Source organism: Lolium perenne, chromosome 7 (assembly GCF_019359855.2).
Source record: "Lolium perenne isolate Kyuss_39 chromosome 7, Kyuss_2.0, whole genome shotgun sequence".
Classification (NCBI taxonomy): Eukaryota; Viridiplantae; Streptophyta; class Magnoliopsida; order Poales; family Poaceae; genus Lolium; species Lolium perenne.
The window spans coordinates 319,180,208-319,196,887 of NC_067250.2; the positions used below are offsets into that span (position 1 = coordinate 319,180,208).

General features: G+C 41.5%; 1 protein-coding gene across 4 annotated transcripts; it reads left to right on the plus strand.

Moving 5' to 3' along the window:
- The first annotated feature begins 101 nt into the window (after nucleotides 1–101).
- Nucleotides 102–16,005, plus strand: LOC127317084 (transcription initiation factor TFIID subunit 1). Of its 4 annotated transcripts, none has more exons than XM_051347601.2 (21): nucleotides 102–375; nucleotides 477–589; nucleotides 2,466–2,528; nucleotides 2,614–2,656; nucleotides 2,816–3,055; nucleotides 3,478–3,587; nucleotides 4,027–4,198; nucleotides 4,642–5,677; nucleotides 6,475–6,677; nucleotides 6,797–7,034; nucleotides 7,299–7,635; nucleotides 8,093–8,299; nucleotides 8,424–8,516; nucleotides 10,035–10,241; nucleotides 11,006–11,209; nucleotides 11,829–12,312; nucleotides 12,386–12,546; nucleotides 12,661–12,780; nucleotides 13,665–13,718; nucleotides 13,797–14,738; nucleotides 15,224–16,005. In XM_051347601.2, exons 1-21 carry the CDS (start codon nucleotides 324–326, stop codon nucleotides 15,575–15,577), a joined length of 5,433 nt encoding a protein of 1,810 aa, XP_051203561.1. In that variant the 5' UTR covers nucleotides 102–323; the 3' UTR covers nucleotides 15,578–16,005. The 4 variants fall into 4 exon arrangements, with proteins under 4 accessions (XP_051203561.1, XP_051203567.1, XP_051203569.1 ...); XM_051347607.2 differs by having other exon boundaries at nucleotides 13,668–13,718; XM_051347609.2 differs by having other exon boundaries at nucleotides 13,671–13,718.
- Nucleotides 16,006–16,680: the final 675 nt, after the last annotated feature.

The window sequence follows — 16,680 nt, forward strand, 5'->3', positions numbered from 1 at the left end:
CATAGCCACCAGCGGGCTCATCCCAGCCCAGCCCGGCCCGCTCGGTCCCGCAGCCCCACCCGCGCCGCCTCGCATCGCGGCCCTCACTTGCCCCCGTCCCCTTCCCTCTCCCGACCCCTGCCGATCTCGCCCTCCCTCCTCGCCGACCTTCCTCACCGCCCCTACCCGCCGCCGCACTCCTCCCCAGACACCGGCCATCGCCCCGGCCGCCGCCGCGGAAGTCCCTCTCCCCGCGCCGCCGCCCTCGATCCTCGATTCTCGCGCCGTTGCCCGTGACCTAGCCGGTGGTGGGGGCCTAGGGTTCGCGCCCGCGCGCGGCAGCCATGAGCGACGGCGAGCGCCGCGACGACGAGGCCGCGACCACCAGCGCCGCAGGTGAGGAGCTCTGCTCGTCGCCCCCCTCCCAGTTGTCTAGGGCTTGATTGATCGAAGCTGGCTCAACTCGCCCTGCCACGCTCACTCCGCCTCACTTCCAGATGACGACGACGAAGAGGAGTACGAGGAGCCCGGCGGAGGGAACCACTTCCTCGGCTTCATGTTCGGCAACGTCGACGATGCTGGCGACTTGGACGCCGACTATCTCGACGAGGTAGGTTACTGCGTTCACTGTCCCCGTTTTCTTAGCAATCTCCTGTTTTCTTGTGTTGTATTTTTTCTACATAGAGCATCCGGCTGCATCTAGCAGATGACACGCAGCTAGGCCTTTCCTTAGCACTTCGGTGTGCAGTACTGTCATATGCCTCCTAAATGGTGCAAACAGATTGATGGAGAACTTTGCCCAGTGGGGTATGGCTGGCTTGTCGTAATCCGAGCGCACAAGTTTCATCTTGTCACCACCGTACAGCTTATTTATTCAACACTGTGACTCTTGTGAATAGTTTCCTCTCCCTAAGGCCTTGTTCGGCTAATACGCTTCTCAAGTGTGTTGGGAGGTGTCAGAGGAGAGTTTTGACTTAGGTGGGGTTTAATACCCCTGAAACCATGCCAATCCCCTCCGGAATTCTTGAAACCGAACAATCCCCTCCGGAGTTTTGACTTCAATTTTATTTGGTAGAAGTGCTTCATCATCATTTGGCATGTTTACCTGTATGATTTTTATGGCTTATAGTGATCTATTTATCTGTAGTAGCTAACAGTAACTCTTGAGCAATCTTACCTTTTCCGAAAAAAAAACGATACTTGAGCAATCACCAAACGAATAAAGTGGCAGTATCAATGTTCTTATCGTTGACAGAGTGGGTAGACTCTACAAGGTCAAACATGCAAGATATTTTTTTTTTTACTTTTCTTTAGTAGGTCTTCAGAATTTGACCAGAAACAAGTCAGTTGTGCAGCGTAGGGTCACTGTTGTTCAATTTTGGCTGGAACTTTTGAGAACAAAATATATTTATTTTTCTTGGTAATGAAATGCAGGTGCTTAGGCTCAGTTCTTTTTAGCTTCAGCTTGTGCATAAGCTGCTACAGCTCGTGCTGCCCAAATAAACGGCCGTGAAAATAAGCTGCACAGTAAACTACGTCCAGTTCTTTTCAGCTGTTGCTGTCTCAGCTTATTTTGGTAGTTGCAAGATGACAAATCTAAAATACCCCTTGATGGAAAATGAATCTCGTAGCTAGTATCTGAATCCACCAAGAAACTGAATGAACAAAGTCGTGACTGCAATCAGTTCGGCAGCGTCCTGCTAGCCATCAGATTGATGGACGCGTGCGCGGTAACAACTAGCTAGCCCAAGCATCTGCTGTTAGCGATTCCAGCCGTGCTGATTCTCGTCACGCGGAGGTCGGAGATGCGTACGCGCGACAGATCCCGGCCATCAGATCACGCGGAGGTCGGAGATGCGTACGTTGCAACCTGCTGTGCGCAGCGCCGGTCGATTGCCGCAGTAGAGGGAGGAGGTGCTCCGCCGAAGGGCCGGTCGCTCCGCTCGATCTGGCCGACGAGGTGCACAGAATCGCCGCGGCCTATCCTTCCTCCATGGAATAGAACGTGGTGGATGCTGGGAAAGATTTGGTGGGCGTAGGTGCCGGGCGGCGGCCGGAGTTGCCGGCGGCGGGGACGGCGGTGGCGGAAGTGTGGGAAGGAACCCTAGCGCCTGTGTGTGCCTGTCGATGGGGAAAACGTTTTGGTCTGGGGTTGGTCTGCTCGGTGGCATTTGCACGTAATTAGGCAAAGGAATAGGGGCATATCTTTGTACCGTTTCGGTGGGAGCTCGGGAAGCTGTGGAAAGCTGGGGTCTGGTGGCTTCCACAAATCGTGAAGGAATCGTCGAAGCTGGCTGTCCACAGAAACGGCTTAAAAACGAGATCTTTTGGGCTTAGCTTATTTTGACCACGAAGCTACCCAGAAGCTCCAAAAGAACTGACCCTTAATTTCTTATCATATCTTTTTTATTTTATTGACAGGCTGCGAAGGAACATCTTTTTTTTTTGCTTCATTTCTTATTACATCCTTTTTCTTGAATTGACAGGATGCGAAGGAACATCTTTTTGCTCTGGCAGACAAGCTTGGTACATCCTTGAAAGACATTGATGTATGGCATCCTACGATGAATGCTACTTCGATTAATATTTTTGTTTTCTTTTCAAACGCATTAATACAGTGTTGTTTGCTTATAGCTAACTAAGTCTTCTCCAGCACCTGCTGATCCTTCTGAGCAAGGTAGGTGGCATCTCTATAATTCTGTATAATCTGCATGAACTGGCTTTAATGTGTTCTTCGTTGACTCCAATTTGTATTCTGTTTTCCATCTAATCATACATATATGTATACAGTATACACACAGTAAGTTGATGCCTGATATTTTTTTCTGTTCTGTAGATTATGATGAGAAAGCGGAGGATGCTGTTGACTATGAAGATATTGATGAACAATATGATGGACCTGAAGTTGAAGCAGCTACAGAGGAAGACCATTTGCTATCCAAGAAAGATTACTTCTCCTCAAACACAATGCTTGCTTCGGTCAATAGTAAAGTTTCAGTGTTTGAGGACGAGAACTATGACGAGGATGAAGAACCACCCACTGATGTTGAGCTACCTGATGATAACGTTATACCAGGTTTGGCATATCTGTACTCATAGATGTGTATGTGTGCTTATTGAAAAATTTACAAAAAATCTGGACGAGTGTTGCTCATGGCGGTAAAGTTAATCTGAGAAAATGAATAGTGTTGTGTTTTTATGGATGGCAGTAAACCAGCAATATTATTGTTTTCATGAATGGTTTTCATTTGTAACTTCTCAAAATATTGTGCTGATGCATCTCGCTCCCAGTGATTCATTTATGAACAACAGGTTTGAAAGCAAAATAAGCCAATCTCATCCGCTGAAGTCAACAACTTATAAAGTTTATGTTTTAATGCTATTCATATGCTTTTCTTCTTTTTATTGTTTATTATGTTTGAACATTATTTACATGTATTTCATCTTGTTAGTTGACACAAGTCTCCTTTCTCTTTATCTATTTGGATGTCATTTCAGCTGAGCAGCTGGATGCGTTACCCTCTAACGAAACCCCTGCCATTGAAACGGTATCTAACTCGTTACCACAATCAGGGGAAAGTATGGACATTGAATATGAAGTTTGTCAGGTACGCATTATTTATATTGGACTATTTCCCACATGAATTCTGAATCACATGGCATCATTAGTTGAGTTTTTGTTCATTCAGAATTTGGTTTATTTTTAATTAAATAAAAAAATATGTCGGCTTGTCACATAATAATATGGTTGAGTTAGGGTTGAGGAATTTTGGATGACAGTGAAATTTACTTCTTAGGTTGGATGACGCTTATTTTGGTGAAATTAGCTAGGAGACCATAAAACACTTTTAATGGCTAAAAGACACTGGATCCTTGATGCCACGTGCGACCTGGTTCCAGGTTTAAATGATACAGCAGTTCCATGTAGAGAAGTACATATTTCTCATGCTCTGTAGTTAATTGCATCAACATATTTCTACTCATAAATATGCAGTTGCTTTCTAATGATATCCACCTGTCTCACTGAACTGCTTCTCTGTAATGTAGCAGGAAGAAGTTGACACCGAAGGAGGTCATCTCCAGTCTAAATCTGGGACTTCCCTCCCTGTTTTATGCATAGAGGATGGGAGTGTGATCTTGAAGTTCTCTGAAATTTTTGGCGCACAGGAGCCTCTAAGAAAAGCCAAGACAGATTGCCATCAACGGCCAGTGAATAAAGGTATACAACTGGCTGATTATAAGAAACAAATCTGAGAAGATCATCATTAATCCCTTGGCAGCATTGCATATATAGCTGGTTTGTTATTGGAGGGATATGAGCCTGAAAGTAATGGTTACATAGAATCTTATTTGGGTATTTAATCTGAATATAAATCAATGTAATTAGTACTACCTACTACCAACTATGTCGAGAGTATATGTTTATTACTGATTGTATGATCATTTTGTCCGAGACCAAGTCCTAATTTAGTAGGGAGAAAATATGTTCTGGTTTGGGTTGGCAGACAGGATTTTGGAAAGTCACATTTGTGCATCTGAATTTTTTCGGGAAAATCATAGATGTGTGGAATATGAACAATTTAATTTAATAGTGAACTAGTTTTAGAAAGTTTGTCACTTCTGACCGGCCATATGCCTTTGTCTGGTATTAATTGCTTCCAGAGCTCCGCATCACAAATGTCTGTGACATTGTTGAAGATGACGAGGAAGTATTTCTGCGGAGTACTATTCAAGATCTCCCATCTTTGAAGCATATCAAGATGAGTGAAGATTTTGTCGAGAGTGACAGTGATGAGTTAACTTCTAATGATACTTGTGGGTTTAAAGACTTGTGTCTTTCTGAACAACCGATGAAGGATGCACACAAGGATTTCCCTACTGCTCAACAAGCTCCAGTTTGTCCTGATTTTTATCCACTTGAGCATGATGACTGGGAAAATGGTATCATTTGGGGCAATTCACCGACAAATGAAAGCCAGGCTTCTTTAAAAAGCTGTGTAATATCTGAAGAGAGTGCTGATACTCAAAGTAAAGACACGGCTAAAGATTATGGTTATGTATCCAGGTGTTCTGATGTACAGAGTAAAAATAATGGTTCTCCAATGATAACAGAGCCAGTAACAACACAGCCTTTTGGCTGTACGGAAATACCTGCTTCAGCTAGTTACCATTACCCTGAGAACAGTTACCCTCTATTGAGAAAAGAGACTCCTCAGGAGAAGAATGACTTGGACAACACAGTACCAAATAACATAAATGGAACATTTAAAATTGATACCATGAAATGTTTAAACAATCTCTCAAGACTGAACAAGGAGCTGTTAGAAGGATCTTGGTTGGACAACATAATTTGGGATCCCAGTCAGGATATTCCAAAGCCTAAGCTAATCCTTGATCTTAAAGATGAGCAGATGCTTTTTGAGATTCTAGATGAAAAGAATGGGGATCATCTCCGCTCTCATTCTCGTGCGATGATTGTCACTCGGTCAATGAAGACTTCAACAGTGGGAAATTTTGACCATAACAACCAAGCAGTTACATTGGATAGCCAGTTTGACATTTCCAATGACAAATTTTATTCTAACAGGAAGATGTCACAGCAAGCTAAATCTCATACTAAAAAGCGTTCTTCAATGGGCATAAAGGTGGTACATTCTGTTCCTGCTCAGAAGCTGCAGTTCATGAAGCCGTTGAGCGAGTACGAGCCTGCCTACCCATTGCCATATTTATTTAAATTCTACATATGGATTTCTCATCTTGTGTTGGATTAGTAAACTTTTATTTTTTGAGTCTTGCAGTCTATGTACAGTTATTTCATCAAGGTGACAAGTATTGCACCTAGAATGTCATGAAACATAATTAAATCAGTAATCAGAATAATCATTAAAAATACTTTTCAACAGAAAGTGTGACCTATTATCTTGCCTTCATTGGTAATATATCCTCAAGTGAACAACCAGCAGTTCTGTTGTCCTGAGGAAATATTCCTGTAATGATGGATATGTGCACCTTTTGTACTTGTACCTATGCATATATTGTCACCCCTGCTCTGCTGGACTTTTCCTTTCTGTAACTTGGTTGCGTATGCTGCTGTTTTACAGCAGATTTTCAGATAATATAAGATGCATTATTTTGGAGATCAGTAATTGGGTGTAGTATGAACTTGTGACATCTCTCGGTGCGCTGTAGGGGCAAAACACTTATTTGGAACGCGAAACTTTAGATATTAATTTGTATTTCTGGTCAGATGCATTTCCTCTTCTAGTGGAGAATAACGGATTCTATATTTTGATTCTTTACTGCTTCTACTGCTTGCTCTGGATAATGATCATCAGTTTATGTTTCACATGTTTACGCTCTTGGTTCTTAGCTATGTTCAGCAAGTATGCTTCTGGGACTTTGTTGTCATGTGTACCTCACCTAATACCTACTGAACTCTGTTATTGTTGTTCTTTGCTGGCTTCGGTCCTAAAAGTTTGATTTCCTTTCATGCAGAAAGGAAATTGTGAACTTCCATAGACCAAAAGCTAAGTGGTTCCCCCGTGAAAATAAAATTGCTGCTGACTTGCAAGGACCTGCTTGTGGTCATGGACCAATGACTGTTATAGTGATGACATTGGCTGGAAAAGGAGTGAAGCTTGCCGTCAACACAGAGGAAACTCCACTCTCTGTCAAATCAAAAGCTTCCAAGAAATTAGGTTAGTACTCATCCGTTAATGTTTTGTCTTTTTCATTAGTCTGGAATATCCCTGCTCTATCTTAAGATTATTTATTAGTTAGGAGGTCATCAATAGTTGACGCCTTAACCTCCATGCAGAATTCAGACCATCTGAAAAGATCAAATTATTTTGTTCTGGAAAAGAACTTGAGGATGAGATCTCCTTGGCTATGCAAAATGTGCGGCCAAACTCTATTCTACATGTTGTTCGCACTGAAGTGCATCTATGGCCAAAAGCACAGAAGTTACCTGGTGAGGACAAGGCTCTACGTCCTCCTGGGGCATTCAGGAAAAAGGTCGACTTGTCCGTTAAGGATGGGCATGTATTTTTGATGGAGTAAGTCCAGTTTACTTACATTTCCCTTCATATCACAAGAGTAATAATCATATGAATAGAACTTTTCAGAAACGTGTACACATACAGATTCTTATGTGTGTATCCAAATTTACTGCTACTTTAGCTAAGTAGTGAACATGGTGTTACATTGTGTAAAAGTGCCATCGGTCATTTGAATGGGTTATATGCTGTACTATTTGTTGTTTTTGTCATGTATGTTCTTGTTCACTAATGTACCATGTGTTATTTTCGCTTTCAATGCAGATACTGTGAGGAGAGACCTTTACTACTTGCAAATGCAGGAATGGGTGCTCGACTCTGCACGTACTACCAGAAAACTTCACCCACTGATCAGACAGCTACATCCCTGCGAAGCAACAATGATGGACTGGGTACAGTGCTTGCTATTGAGCCTGCTGATAAATCTCCTTTTCTGGGAGATGTACGTTCTGGGTCTCATCAATCATGTCTTGAAACAAACATGTATAGAGCACCTACATTTCCTCATAAGGTAGCATCGACTGATTATCTTTTAGTTCGTTCGCCTAAAGGGATGCTTTCTCTTCGTCGCATTGACAAGCTATACGCTGTTGGCCAACAAGTAAGCCCTTGTGCTGGAATACTGTATTCTATATCTGCAGAATGTTCTATACTGTCAAACTTTCCTTTTGATTTGCTGGAAGGCATAGTTTTGAACATGTTTACTGGGGTAATTTGTTTATTTACTAGGCTGCAAATATGTAATGCCGGAAAACCTTCCTCATGTATTTTCCCTTTCTTTACTCGTAAAGATCTCCATATTACTTTCTAATGTTTCCTAGCTTCAATAAATCGGCAGAGCACCTGCCTTTCCCGTAAAAAAACGTGAAATGCTGGAAAATCTTCAGCAAAGAGTAGATATATATGTTTCTGCTCTGCATATAGTTAATTAAAAACACATGCTGTGATATCCACAAATAAACATTTTGCTGTTTCTTGCATGGCATCATTCTAGGAGATGATATATTTGCAACAAACTGTTGAATCCATAGAATGATAGATTTGTGCTTTCCTGGCAGGAACCACATATGGAAGTATTTTCACCAGGAACGAAAAATATGCTGAACTATCTTATGAATCGAGTTCTCGTATATGTATATCGTCAATTCCGTCTTAGGGAGAGGCCTGGTGCTCTATCTCAGATCCGAGCTGATGAATTACCTATTCAGTACCCTCTGACAGAAGCTATTGTGAGAAAACGAATGAAGCATTGTGCGGACTTGAAGGTAGATCTACCACCCATGTTAGCATCACTTCTGTAATTGTGTTTGTGCATGTCCTTTTTTGTCTTCCAGTTACAGCTTTGTGTTTTTTTTACCATAAATAACAGTCTCCTGCATCATTAAACAGAAAATACCCAATGGACATTTGTTCTGGACACAGAGACCTGACTTCCGGATTCCATCAGAAGAGGAAGTGAGAAGATTAGTGCCACCAGAGAGTGTGAGTTTCTCTAGAAATTACTTGTGCCAACCAATTTTTTTCCCGACGACAGTGGACAATTATCTAACATAACCATTAACTTCTATATGAGGATTGCCAGCTTGATCTACTACTCACTCCCTCTGTTTCAATGCCCCAAAGTTTTGTGCTTGCAGAAGTATAAAATCAAGAAAATCTAGATTCGTACTGTATTATTCCCATCTATAGGTATAGCAGTTAAATCTCTCCCTGTTGTCACCAATGCAAAGGGGTTAGAATTGCATACTGCATTAGCAACAATTCTTGCTTTTGTGAAAAGACAAAATGAAAAGTAAACGTTATATTTCATTGTATACTATATAAGATGACTGTCAGTTTCAGCACTCCTATAAGAATGGTTGGACATGTTTTCTTTTAGATTAACGGCTAGATTAGCAACCAACCTTTCTGGACTGTACTCTTTAGTAAGCAAAGATCTCCACAATTTGTTTCATCAGATCCAGGGGCTGGAATATGTGATGATGTGGTTGAGAAGCAAGCACATTTTGCTCTTAGAGTATCTCAGGTGCAAAAGCTTGTGCTCACAAAGGTGCTTAGAAGCATATCACTGGGCACCCATTTAACTACTTAAGCATCTAACCTTCCAATACAAACTGACAAGGACTAATACAAGAATCAGCTTTTAACCGAGCACCAGCACTTAGCTTTGAGGTAGTATGTCTAACGTGGTAAGAAATCTACCTCTGTGCACCTACCATCTTGGAGCACTGGAGATGCCCTTAGGCAAAATTGGATAGCCATGATATGTCCCTGATTACTTCTAAAGTTAGAACTGTTATCCTGACTCTGTCAATAGGGAATCAAGGTCTGTGATCAACTGAACTATCTAAGATGTCACTTTACATCCTTAAAATTGAATCTAATCTGTTGATTCCTTGAACTTCTTATTTTCTCACGACAGCTATCGTCGTTTGTCAGTTAAATGACTGACAAATAATAATGCAAGGGCCTATTGGCAGAATTAAGTTTGTGGACCAACTATGGCTGCCACAGTATCTTTCATTATAGAAATCGACTGATACACCTAATTGGCGCACTTATGCAAGTTCAGGGACCTGCTACACTAAAAACTCATGTTTGTGGAGAGTACAACTGAACCAGTTCAAGGAACTTTGGTTTATCATTATTCGCTACTTGCCGGTGATTACCACAGTACAAGCAAACATGCCTTTAGCAAACACTTTGCAAGACAAAATAATGGAGTTTTTTTGTACCTTAATTCTTCGATACACCAAAAGGTTGAGCTCATATCGGATGGTTGAAAGAACTTGCATGATTAGAAAGTTCACAACAAGTTGATACACTCCTGACAAATAGATGTTGAAGCTCTCGGTGTGCTGCTATTTTTTTATCTTGTGAATGTCAAATTGCCAACCTTTTTTTCTGTATTTTAAACGTTTAATAATGGTAATATTCATTCTGGAAGAAGTGCCATGTCTTGTATTGAGTTCATGGCAGCTGAAATTTTCCCTCCTTCAGGTGTGCTGTCATGAGAGTATGCAAGCTGGTCAGCATCGTCTCCATCGCTTGGGAATTAAAAAGCTTACTCAGCCTGTGGGACTTGCTTCCGCAATGAATCAGCTTCCTGATGAAGCAATTGAGCTCGCTGCGGCAGCACATATTGAGAGGGAATTGCAAATCACTAGCTGGAACCTTACCAGCAATTTTGTTGCTTGTACTAATCAGGTACTTCACTCAAAATATATTATCCATGTATTCAGTGTGCTAGAACAACTTCTTTCGCCATTTTAGTAATAGGTTTTGGAAGTAAAACCACTAGGCGCTAATGACATAATTGATAGTAATGTGTTCTAGAGAGACGATGTATAAACTTCGTCTATTGTTATTTGCTGAATTAACATTGAGTCATTGGGAGAGAATGAACACTACAACCATGTAAGAACATGAAAAGACTCGCAAGGTGGAAATTGTATGTGAAGAAGTGGCTGATTCTTGAATGGTACTCCGTTGTATATACTCCGGGGTGCTCTTTTTGGTCCTGTTTGGACTGATGCAACAGTTATGATCAAACCAAACACTGCAGATCTGCAGAGAGAGATGGTTGTGGGATGTATTATGTGTGCGTTGAGACAAACTAAATGTGTCTGCTTCAAGTGTCACATATGGTGATGGAGGGTAGAGAGAACAAGTGAAGCAAGGAGGGGTAGAGAATTGGGGTGCACATAAAGTAGAGAAATTAGTAGAGAGTGATGGAGGATTAGTCCTCTCCCAATGAGCTTGAGCACCACCCTCCACAGAAGTGCCTTCTCAAGCTTTTATCCTGCAAGTACATTTTTTTGGGGGGAGGGGGGTGGGGTGGGGTGGGGTGGGTGGGGCGTCGCAGCTTCATGCCGTGTTATGTTTTAAATGCCCTTTTAAATAATAAAGTAAAGTATGTTGGTAATGCTCCTTGTCTACTGCCCTAATCTGATTTTCTTGGGTGTATGCAGGACAGAGAGAATATAGAAAGACTAGAAATTACTGGTGTTGGTGATCCATCTGGCCGTGGTTTAGGATTTAGCTACGTGCGAGTAACTCCAAAAGCACCTGTCGCTAATTCAAGTCATAAGAAAAAGTCTGCTGCAGCCAAAGGTACCACCGTTACGGGAACAGATGCTGATCTCCGCAGGTTGAGCATGGATGCAGCCCGAGAGGTACCATCAAGCCTGATGATTTAGCAGTAGTATACTTTTATGTGGGTCAGTAACTGACAACCGACATGCTAGGCCCTGGCCAGCTCAACTTAAGGGATATAATCCCCCCGATACTGTGTTTTTACCTAGGAAATTATCTTTATAAGAAAGTTATCACTTAGCTTGGGCCTTAAGACAACTAGAGATGAGATTTTCCTTAGTTACAAGATTTCTTAGATTCGATCATTAAGGCCAGCTCTTTATAAAGAGGCTTCACACGTACATTTTCATGAAGAAAGAAGTATTGCAATCTTGACTGGTTTATGCCCTGGGGTTCCAAGCTTGACATGACATAGGATCATAGAACAGGCTTCACTGACAACACTTATGATATATATGTGCATTGATAGTCTTTCAAATGCTCATTTTATTGACTGGTTTATTAAGAAAGTTATATGCCATACCTGTAAAAATGGAATAATTTCCTTAATACATTTATATTTGCCAAAATGCCATTGGCTATAACAAATAAAGAGTGCGACCTACCCACGCGTGATTTAACTGGAAGGAAATTTGCCGCATTCATATCTTTTTAGACTTTGTATTTACTAATACTTGCCGTTGATATTGCTGTAAACAGTTGCTTCTCAAATTTGGCGTTCCAGACGAGCAAATTGATAAATTAACAAGGTGGCATCGGATTGCTATGGTGAGGAAGCTTTCAAGTGAGCAAGCAGCGTCAGGAATTACTATTGATGAAATTCCAGTTAGTAAGTTTGCACGTGGACAAAGGATGTCTTTTCTGCAGCTTCAACATCAAACTAAAGAGAAATGTCAGGAAATTTGGGACAGACAAGTTCAGTCACTCTCAGCTATGGACGGTGATGACAATGCCAGTGATACAGAAGCCAACAGTGATCTGGACTCATTTGCTGGGGATCTTGAAAACTTGCTAGATGCTGAAGAATTTGACGATGAGGATGTTGGTACTGCAGACCTGAGGAGTGATAAAGCAGATGGAACAAGAGGGCTTAAAATGAGAAGGTGCCCTACTCAAGCACTATCTAACGAAGAAATTCAAGATGATGAAGCAGAAGCTGCTTTAGTAAAAAAATTGCTTGAAGGTGGTTAATTCATAGTTGTTGCTTTCCAAAGACCAACTTTAGTAGTTATGATTAATGTACTTTTGTTTTGCAGAGAGTGGTAATGATACAAAGAGGAAGAAGCAACCTGCGGGAATGGCAAATTATGGCACCTCTATGTATAATCAGGGTGCAAATAAAACGAAGCAGGGTAAATCGTCTGGCTATGGTAGTGCATCAACTCCAAAGGAGAGCACGCCAAGAGGAGTGAAAGAGGTATCAGAAATTCATATCTAAGTTTATGAGCCTAATCTTGGTTGTTGCTGGTACATTATCTGTCACCATACAAGCAGAAACAAGCTCTAATAGAACTTATATTGCTGCATGCAGGTCGAATATTCTTTTACTGAAGGTGCTTTACCCTCAAAACTTAAAACTAAGCCGATGGGCGATGCAAATGATATCATTCTAGTTAAAAAGAAAAATGTTCCAGGAAAGGATGGGTTTAAGGTAAGTCCAGAGCATGATTGTGATGTATGTATTATTTCTTTGTATTCCGCTGGAGACCATTGATTATTTCATGTGTATTTTCTACTTGGGTTGCAGAAACTATATTTGAATGCATAAACTTTCATGTGTCTTTCTGAATTACCCACTCCAGGTCCATAATACTTGTCATTTTGGACATCGACAGTCTCCAAATTCTAATTATTTTTCACTAATTCACATTGGAATATTTTATGAAATCTAATAAATTCTGTATTGTAGTAATACTTCATGAGACAAATTTAACTCTAGCCCCATTGGATAATAAATTCTAATAAATTATGTATTGTAGAAGTACTTCACATTGGATAATTTCCGGAGAGAAAATCAGGTAATAATGATAAACAATGGGGCAGTCAGTTTCCCCATCCAACTCTAGCCCAACTCTAAGAAATGCCCTTAAATCCAAAAACTTCCACTTTACATCCCTCAACTCTCAAAGTTGAACCACCCTCATTCCCTACACTATCTGGTTTCTCAACTCTCAAAGGTGAATCACCCTCATTACCTACACTATCTGGTTTCGGCCGACGTGACACATACGTTGAACATAATACTGATGTTCTGTCCACTATGACAATAACTAGCTGAATTAGAGAGGTGCCAAAATTCATGTTTGTGCTCTTGTGGCAATTCACACTAATGCTGCTCTGAAGTGTTTCTTTGCTTTGCCAGATACCTGCAAGTTAGGTTTGAATGTTGCTGTGTAGACTAATTGACTTGTCTTGACAAATCTATGGTTCATGGGTTGAACTTGTCAACTTGTTTTAATAGGAGTAGCATTTAGTATAATGCTGATCTTATCTTCCGTTCTTGGTTCTTATGTGGCATGCCTTTTTTATTTTAAGGAGAAGAGGCAGGGAGCGAGGGGTGACAGTCTTGTATGTGGAGCTTGTGGTCAGGTAGGCATAGTAGATTGAATTACTTGTGCTCTGGAAATATTGTTTCCTAACTTTGTATGTCACATTGTTATTGCTTAGCTTGGACACATGCGGACCAACAAACTGTGCCCCAAGTATGGGGAGGATCCAGAAACCTCAGAAATGGATGCCATTTCCTTCAGACATAATCCTCTTGATGTCGTGAGTCATGTTCAAACAAAGGCACCAAGCAAGAGGTTGGTAGCCAAGGTTTCACCCGAAGTTCCTGAAACTGAGGGACCAGAAAGCATTGAAAAGATCAAACCAGTAAAATTCAGATGTGGGCCACCTGACAAGTTCTTGGAGAGGAGCATGTCAGTCGCAGGTTCTTCGGTTTCTGATAAACGTACAATGGATGCTACAGATTTGAAATCTACTGGAAAAGTGGGCAAGATTAAAATATTCAATAAGATTAAATCTGAAGATTATCCTCCTGATACTCCTAAGCCATCAGTTGTAATACGTCCTCCTGCTGAAGCAGAGAAGGATGCACCTCGTAAGAAGGTCATTATCAAGCAGCCTAAGGGGCATGTAGACCAGCAAAGAGCTATTGACATTAGGAGTGGCCAGGAGCCCAGAAAGATAAGGAAAATTGCTGAGTTATCAACCTTAGAGAAGGCTAACCGAGAGGAAGATCATTGGTTTGCTGGAGAGCCCAGCCAGATGAATTCCTCTGGTAGGTTGGGTTCGGAGGGTAATAGAAAAAACAAAGTAATGGGAAATGATGAATCCTGGAGAGCTTTTCAAGAGCAGCGAGAGAGACAGGAACAGAGGTTAATTGAAGCTAGGATGTATGAAGCAAGCAGGGAGGAAGAGCTCCAGAAGGCAAAGAAGAAAAACAAGAAAAAGAAAAAACATGAATTTCGAGATGACGACGTTCTGGATCACCGGCCATATAGAAATGACAGAAAGGTACCTGAAAGGAATCGAGCAGCAAAGAGACGTACTCCAGCTGATATGGCAGAATATGCTCCATCGGCCAAGCGGCGCCGAGGAGGAGAGGTACTTCTTTTCGCTCATGTTTGGTGGAAGTATGCGTTGTTTTATTAATGTTTACCTAAACCGTTTATGCTGATTCCCTTCCGATGAGAATTACTTGTAACAAAAAATTTGATTAATGCCAGGTATCCAGCTTTGTCTCTGTTTTTTTGTTCTGCCTCCTAGAATTATCCCTAATTTTTTTCTCAACTAAAGAGTCTCAGTCATTTATGCCATCTCAACAGAATAGTATTGCTTCTGTGAAGAGATGAAGGAACAGGACCGTAGAAAAAATCACTTTTATCATGTATTCCATCTGTTTTATTCTGTTCTTAGTTTTTCAGTTCCATCATTTTTCTTGAATATTTTTTATCATTTAGTTTTTCAACTAGTTTTTTTATGATACCTATTTGTGCTACTGTCTGAAAGAACAGACATAACCAATCGATGTTTGTTTATTTGCAAGACTAGGAATCTGAACTGAGTTGGTTGTTTGCATCCTAATGCAGGTTGAGCTCTCCAACATATTGGAAAAGATAGTTGATCACCTGAGGGACCAAACTTCTATATCCTTATTGTTCCTCAAACCAGTGACAAAGAAAATCGCTCCTGATTACTACGATGTAATCCTGCGCCCGATGGACCTTGGCACGATAAGGGACAAGGCGAGGAAGATGGAGTACAAAAACAGGGACGAGTTCAGGCATGACGTGGCGCAGATCAGATTGAACGCGCATTTGTACAATGACTCGCGGCACCCCCACATCCCTCCGCTAGCTGAGCAGCTCCTGGAGATATGCGACAGCCTTCTCTTGGAGAGCGCGGACTTGCTCGATGATGCGGAAAGCGCGATCGAGGGGTAGGACAATAACAAGATACAGCACCTTTGCGCCGTATCATCATCCTGACGTAGATTGCTGTACCTGCTGATCTTTAGCGAGCAAGGGGGGAAAGCACACCTGTAAATTCTTTTTTAGGTTGGTCCTCGACTGTTTCTTCTGCCTGGTGGCTGCTTCCGGGTGTTTGGAGTCGGAGTGTACACAAGCAAGCTTTAGGCTAGTCGTCTAGGCAGGGCCTGCTGTACCTATGGGGCCTCTTGCTGTAAAAAAGTGTAGCAATATTACAATGTCAATATTCAGATGTTGTAGCTGTACATCCTGTGCGCGGATGATCTTTTTTGAATCATATGGATATAGATGCAGAAAGGTCAAACAACTATTCTTATGGGCTCCTCTGTTGCTAATGTTATTTGTATCAATTCGATTCAAAGGGTAGTCACTGATGTTTGATCTGTTTGAACTGGCATTGTTTGGTGAATGTTTCTGTGTAATGAGAGGCAACTGTACAAAATGTCCATAGTCAAAGCGTGTGGAATTGTGGATTGAGTTATTATCATGTACAAGTTGCTTACCTGCTTGTGTATATAACATTATTTTGAGGTGCCAGATGATGTGTACAATGGAGACTTGTGGCTATGCCTTGGTGATGTAACACGGTATTAACCAAACCATCTTCTATACAATGTTTTTCCTCACCTGATGCTGTTTCTCGTAGTACTTGGTCGCAAAGGATGATGTGATCCATTTTTGATCAGGATCTTGACGTATTAACAGTGCACAATAGCTAGAGATTATCGTTACTACTTATTTGCCTTACCCGGGAGAAAATATAGGTTTACTAATCCATAAGTACAGACTTCCCCGGAGGGAGTACAAAATGTCTTTGGTTTTTTCTGCAGTGTCGGACTGACGACGCATACATTCAGACCGGACGAACAGCACAATCAGACTGAAAGCGTGTTCCGTTTGGCAGTGACGAAACCCGGGAAGCGGGCGACGTTTTTGTAATCCCAAAATTCAGTGTGGTGCTTCCGTCGGCCAGAGAAGAAGACCCGACTCATTCTTTGCTATGCCATGCCATGCATGCGTTCAAATCATGGGTGTCTTGCATTGCGATTTGGGATAGC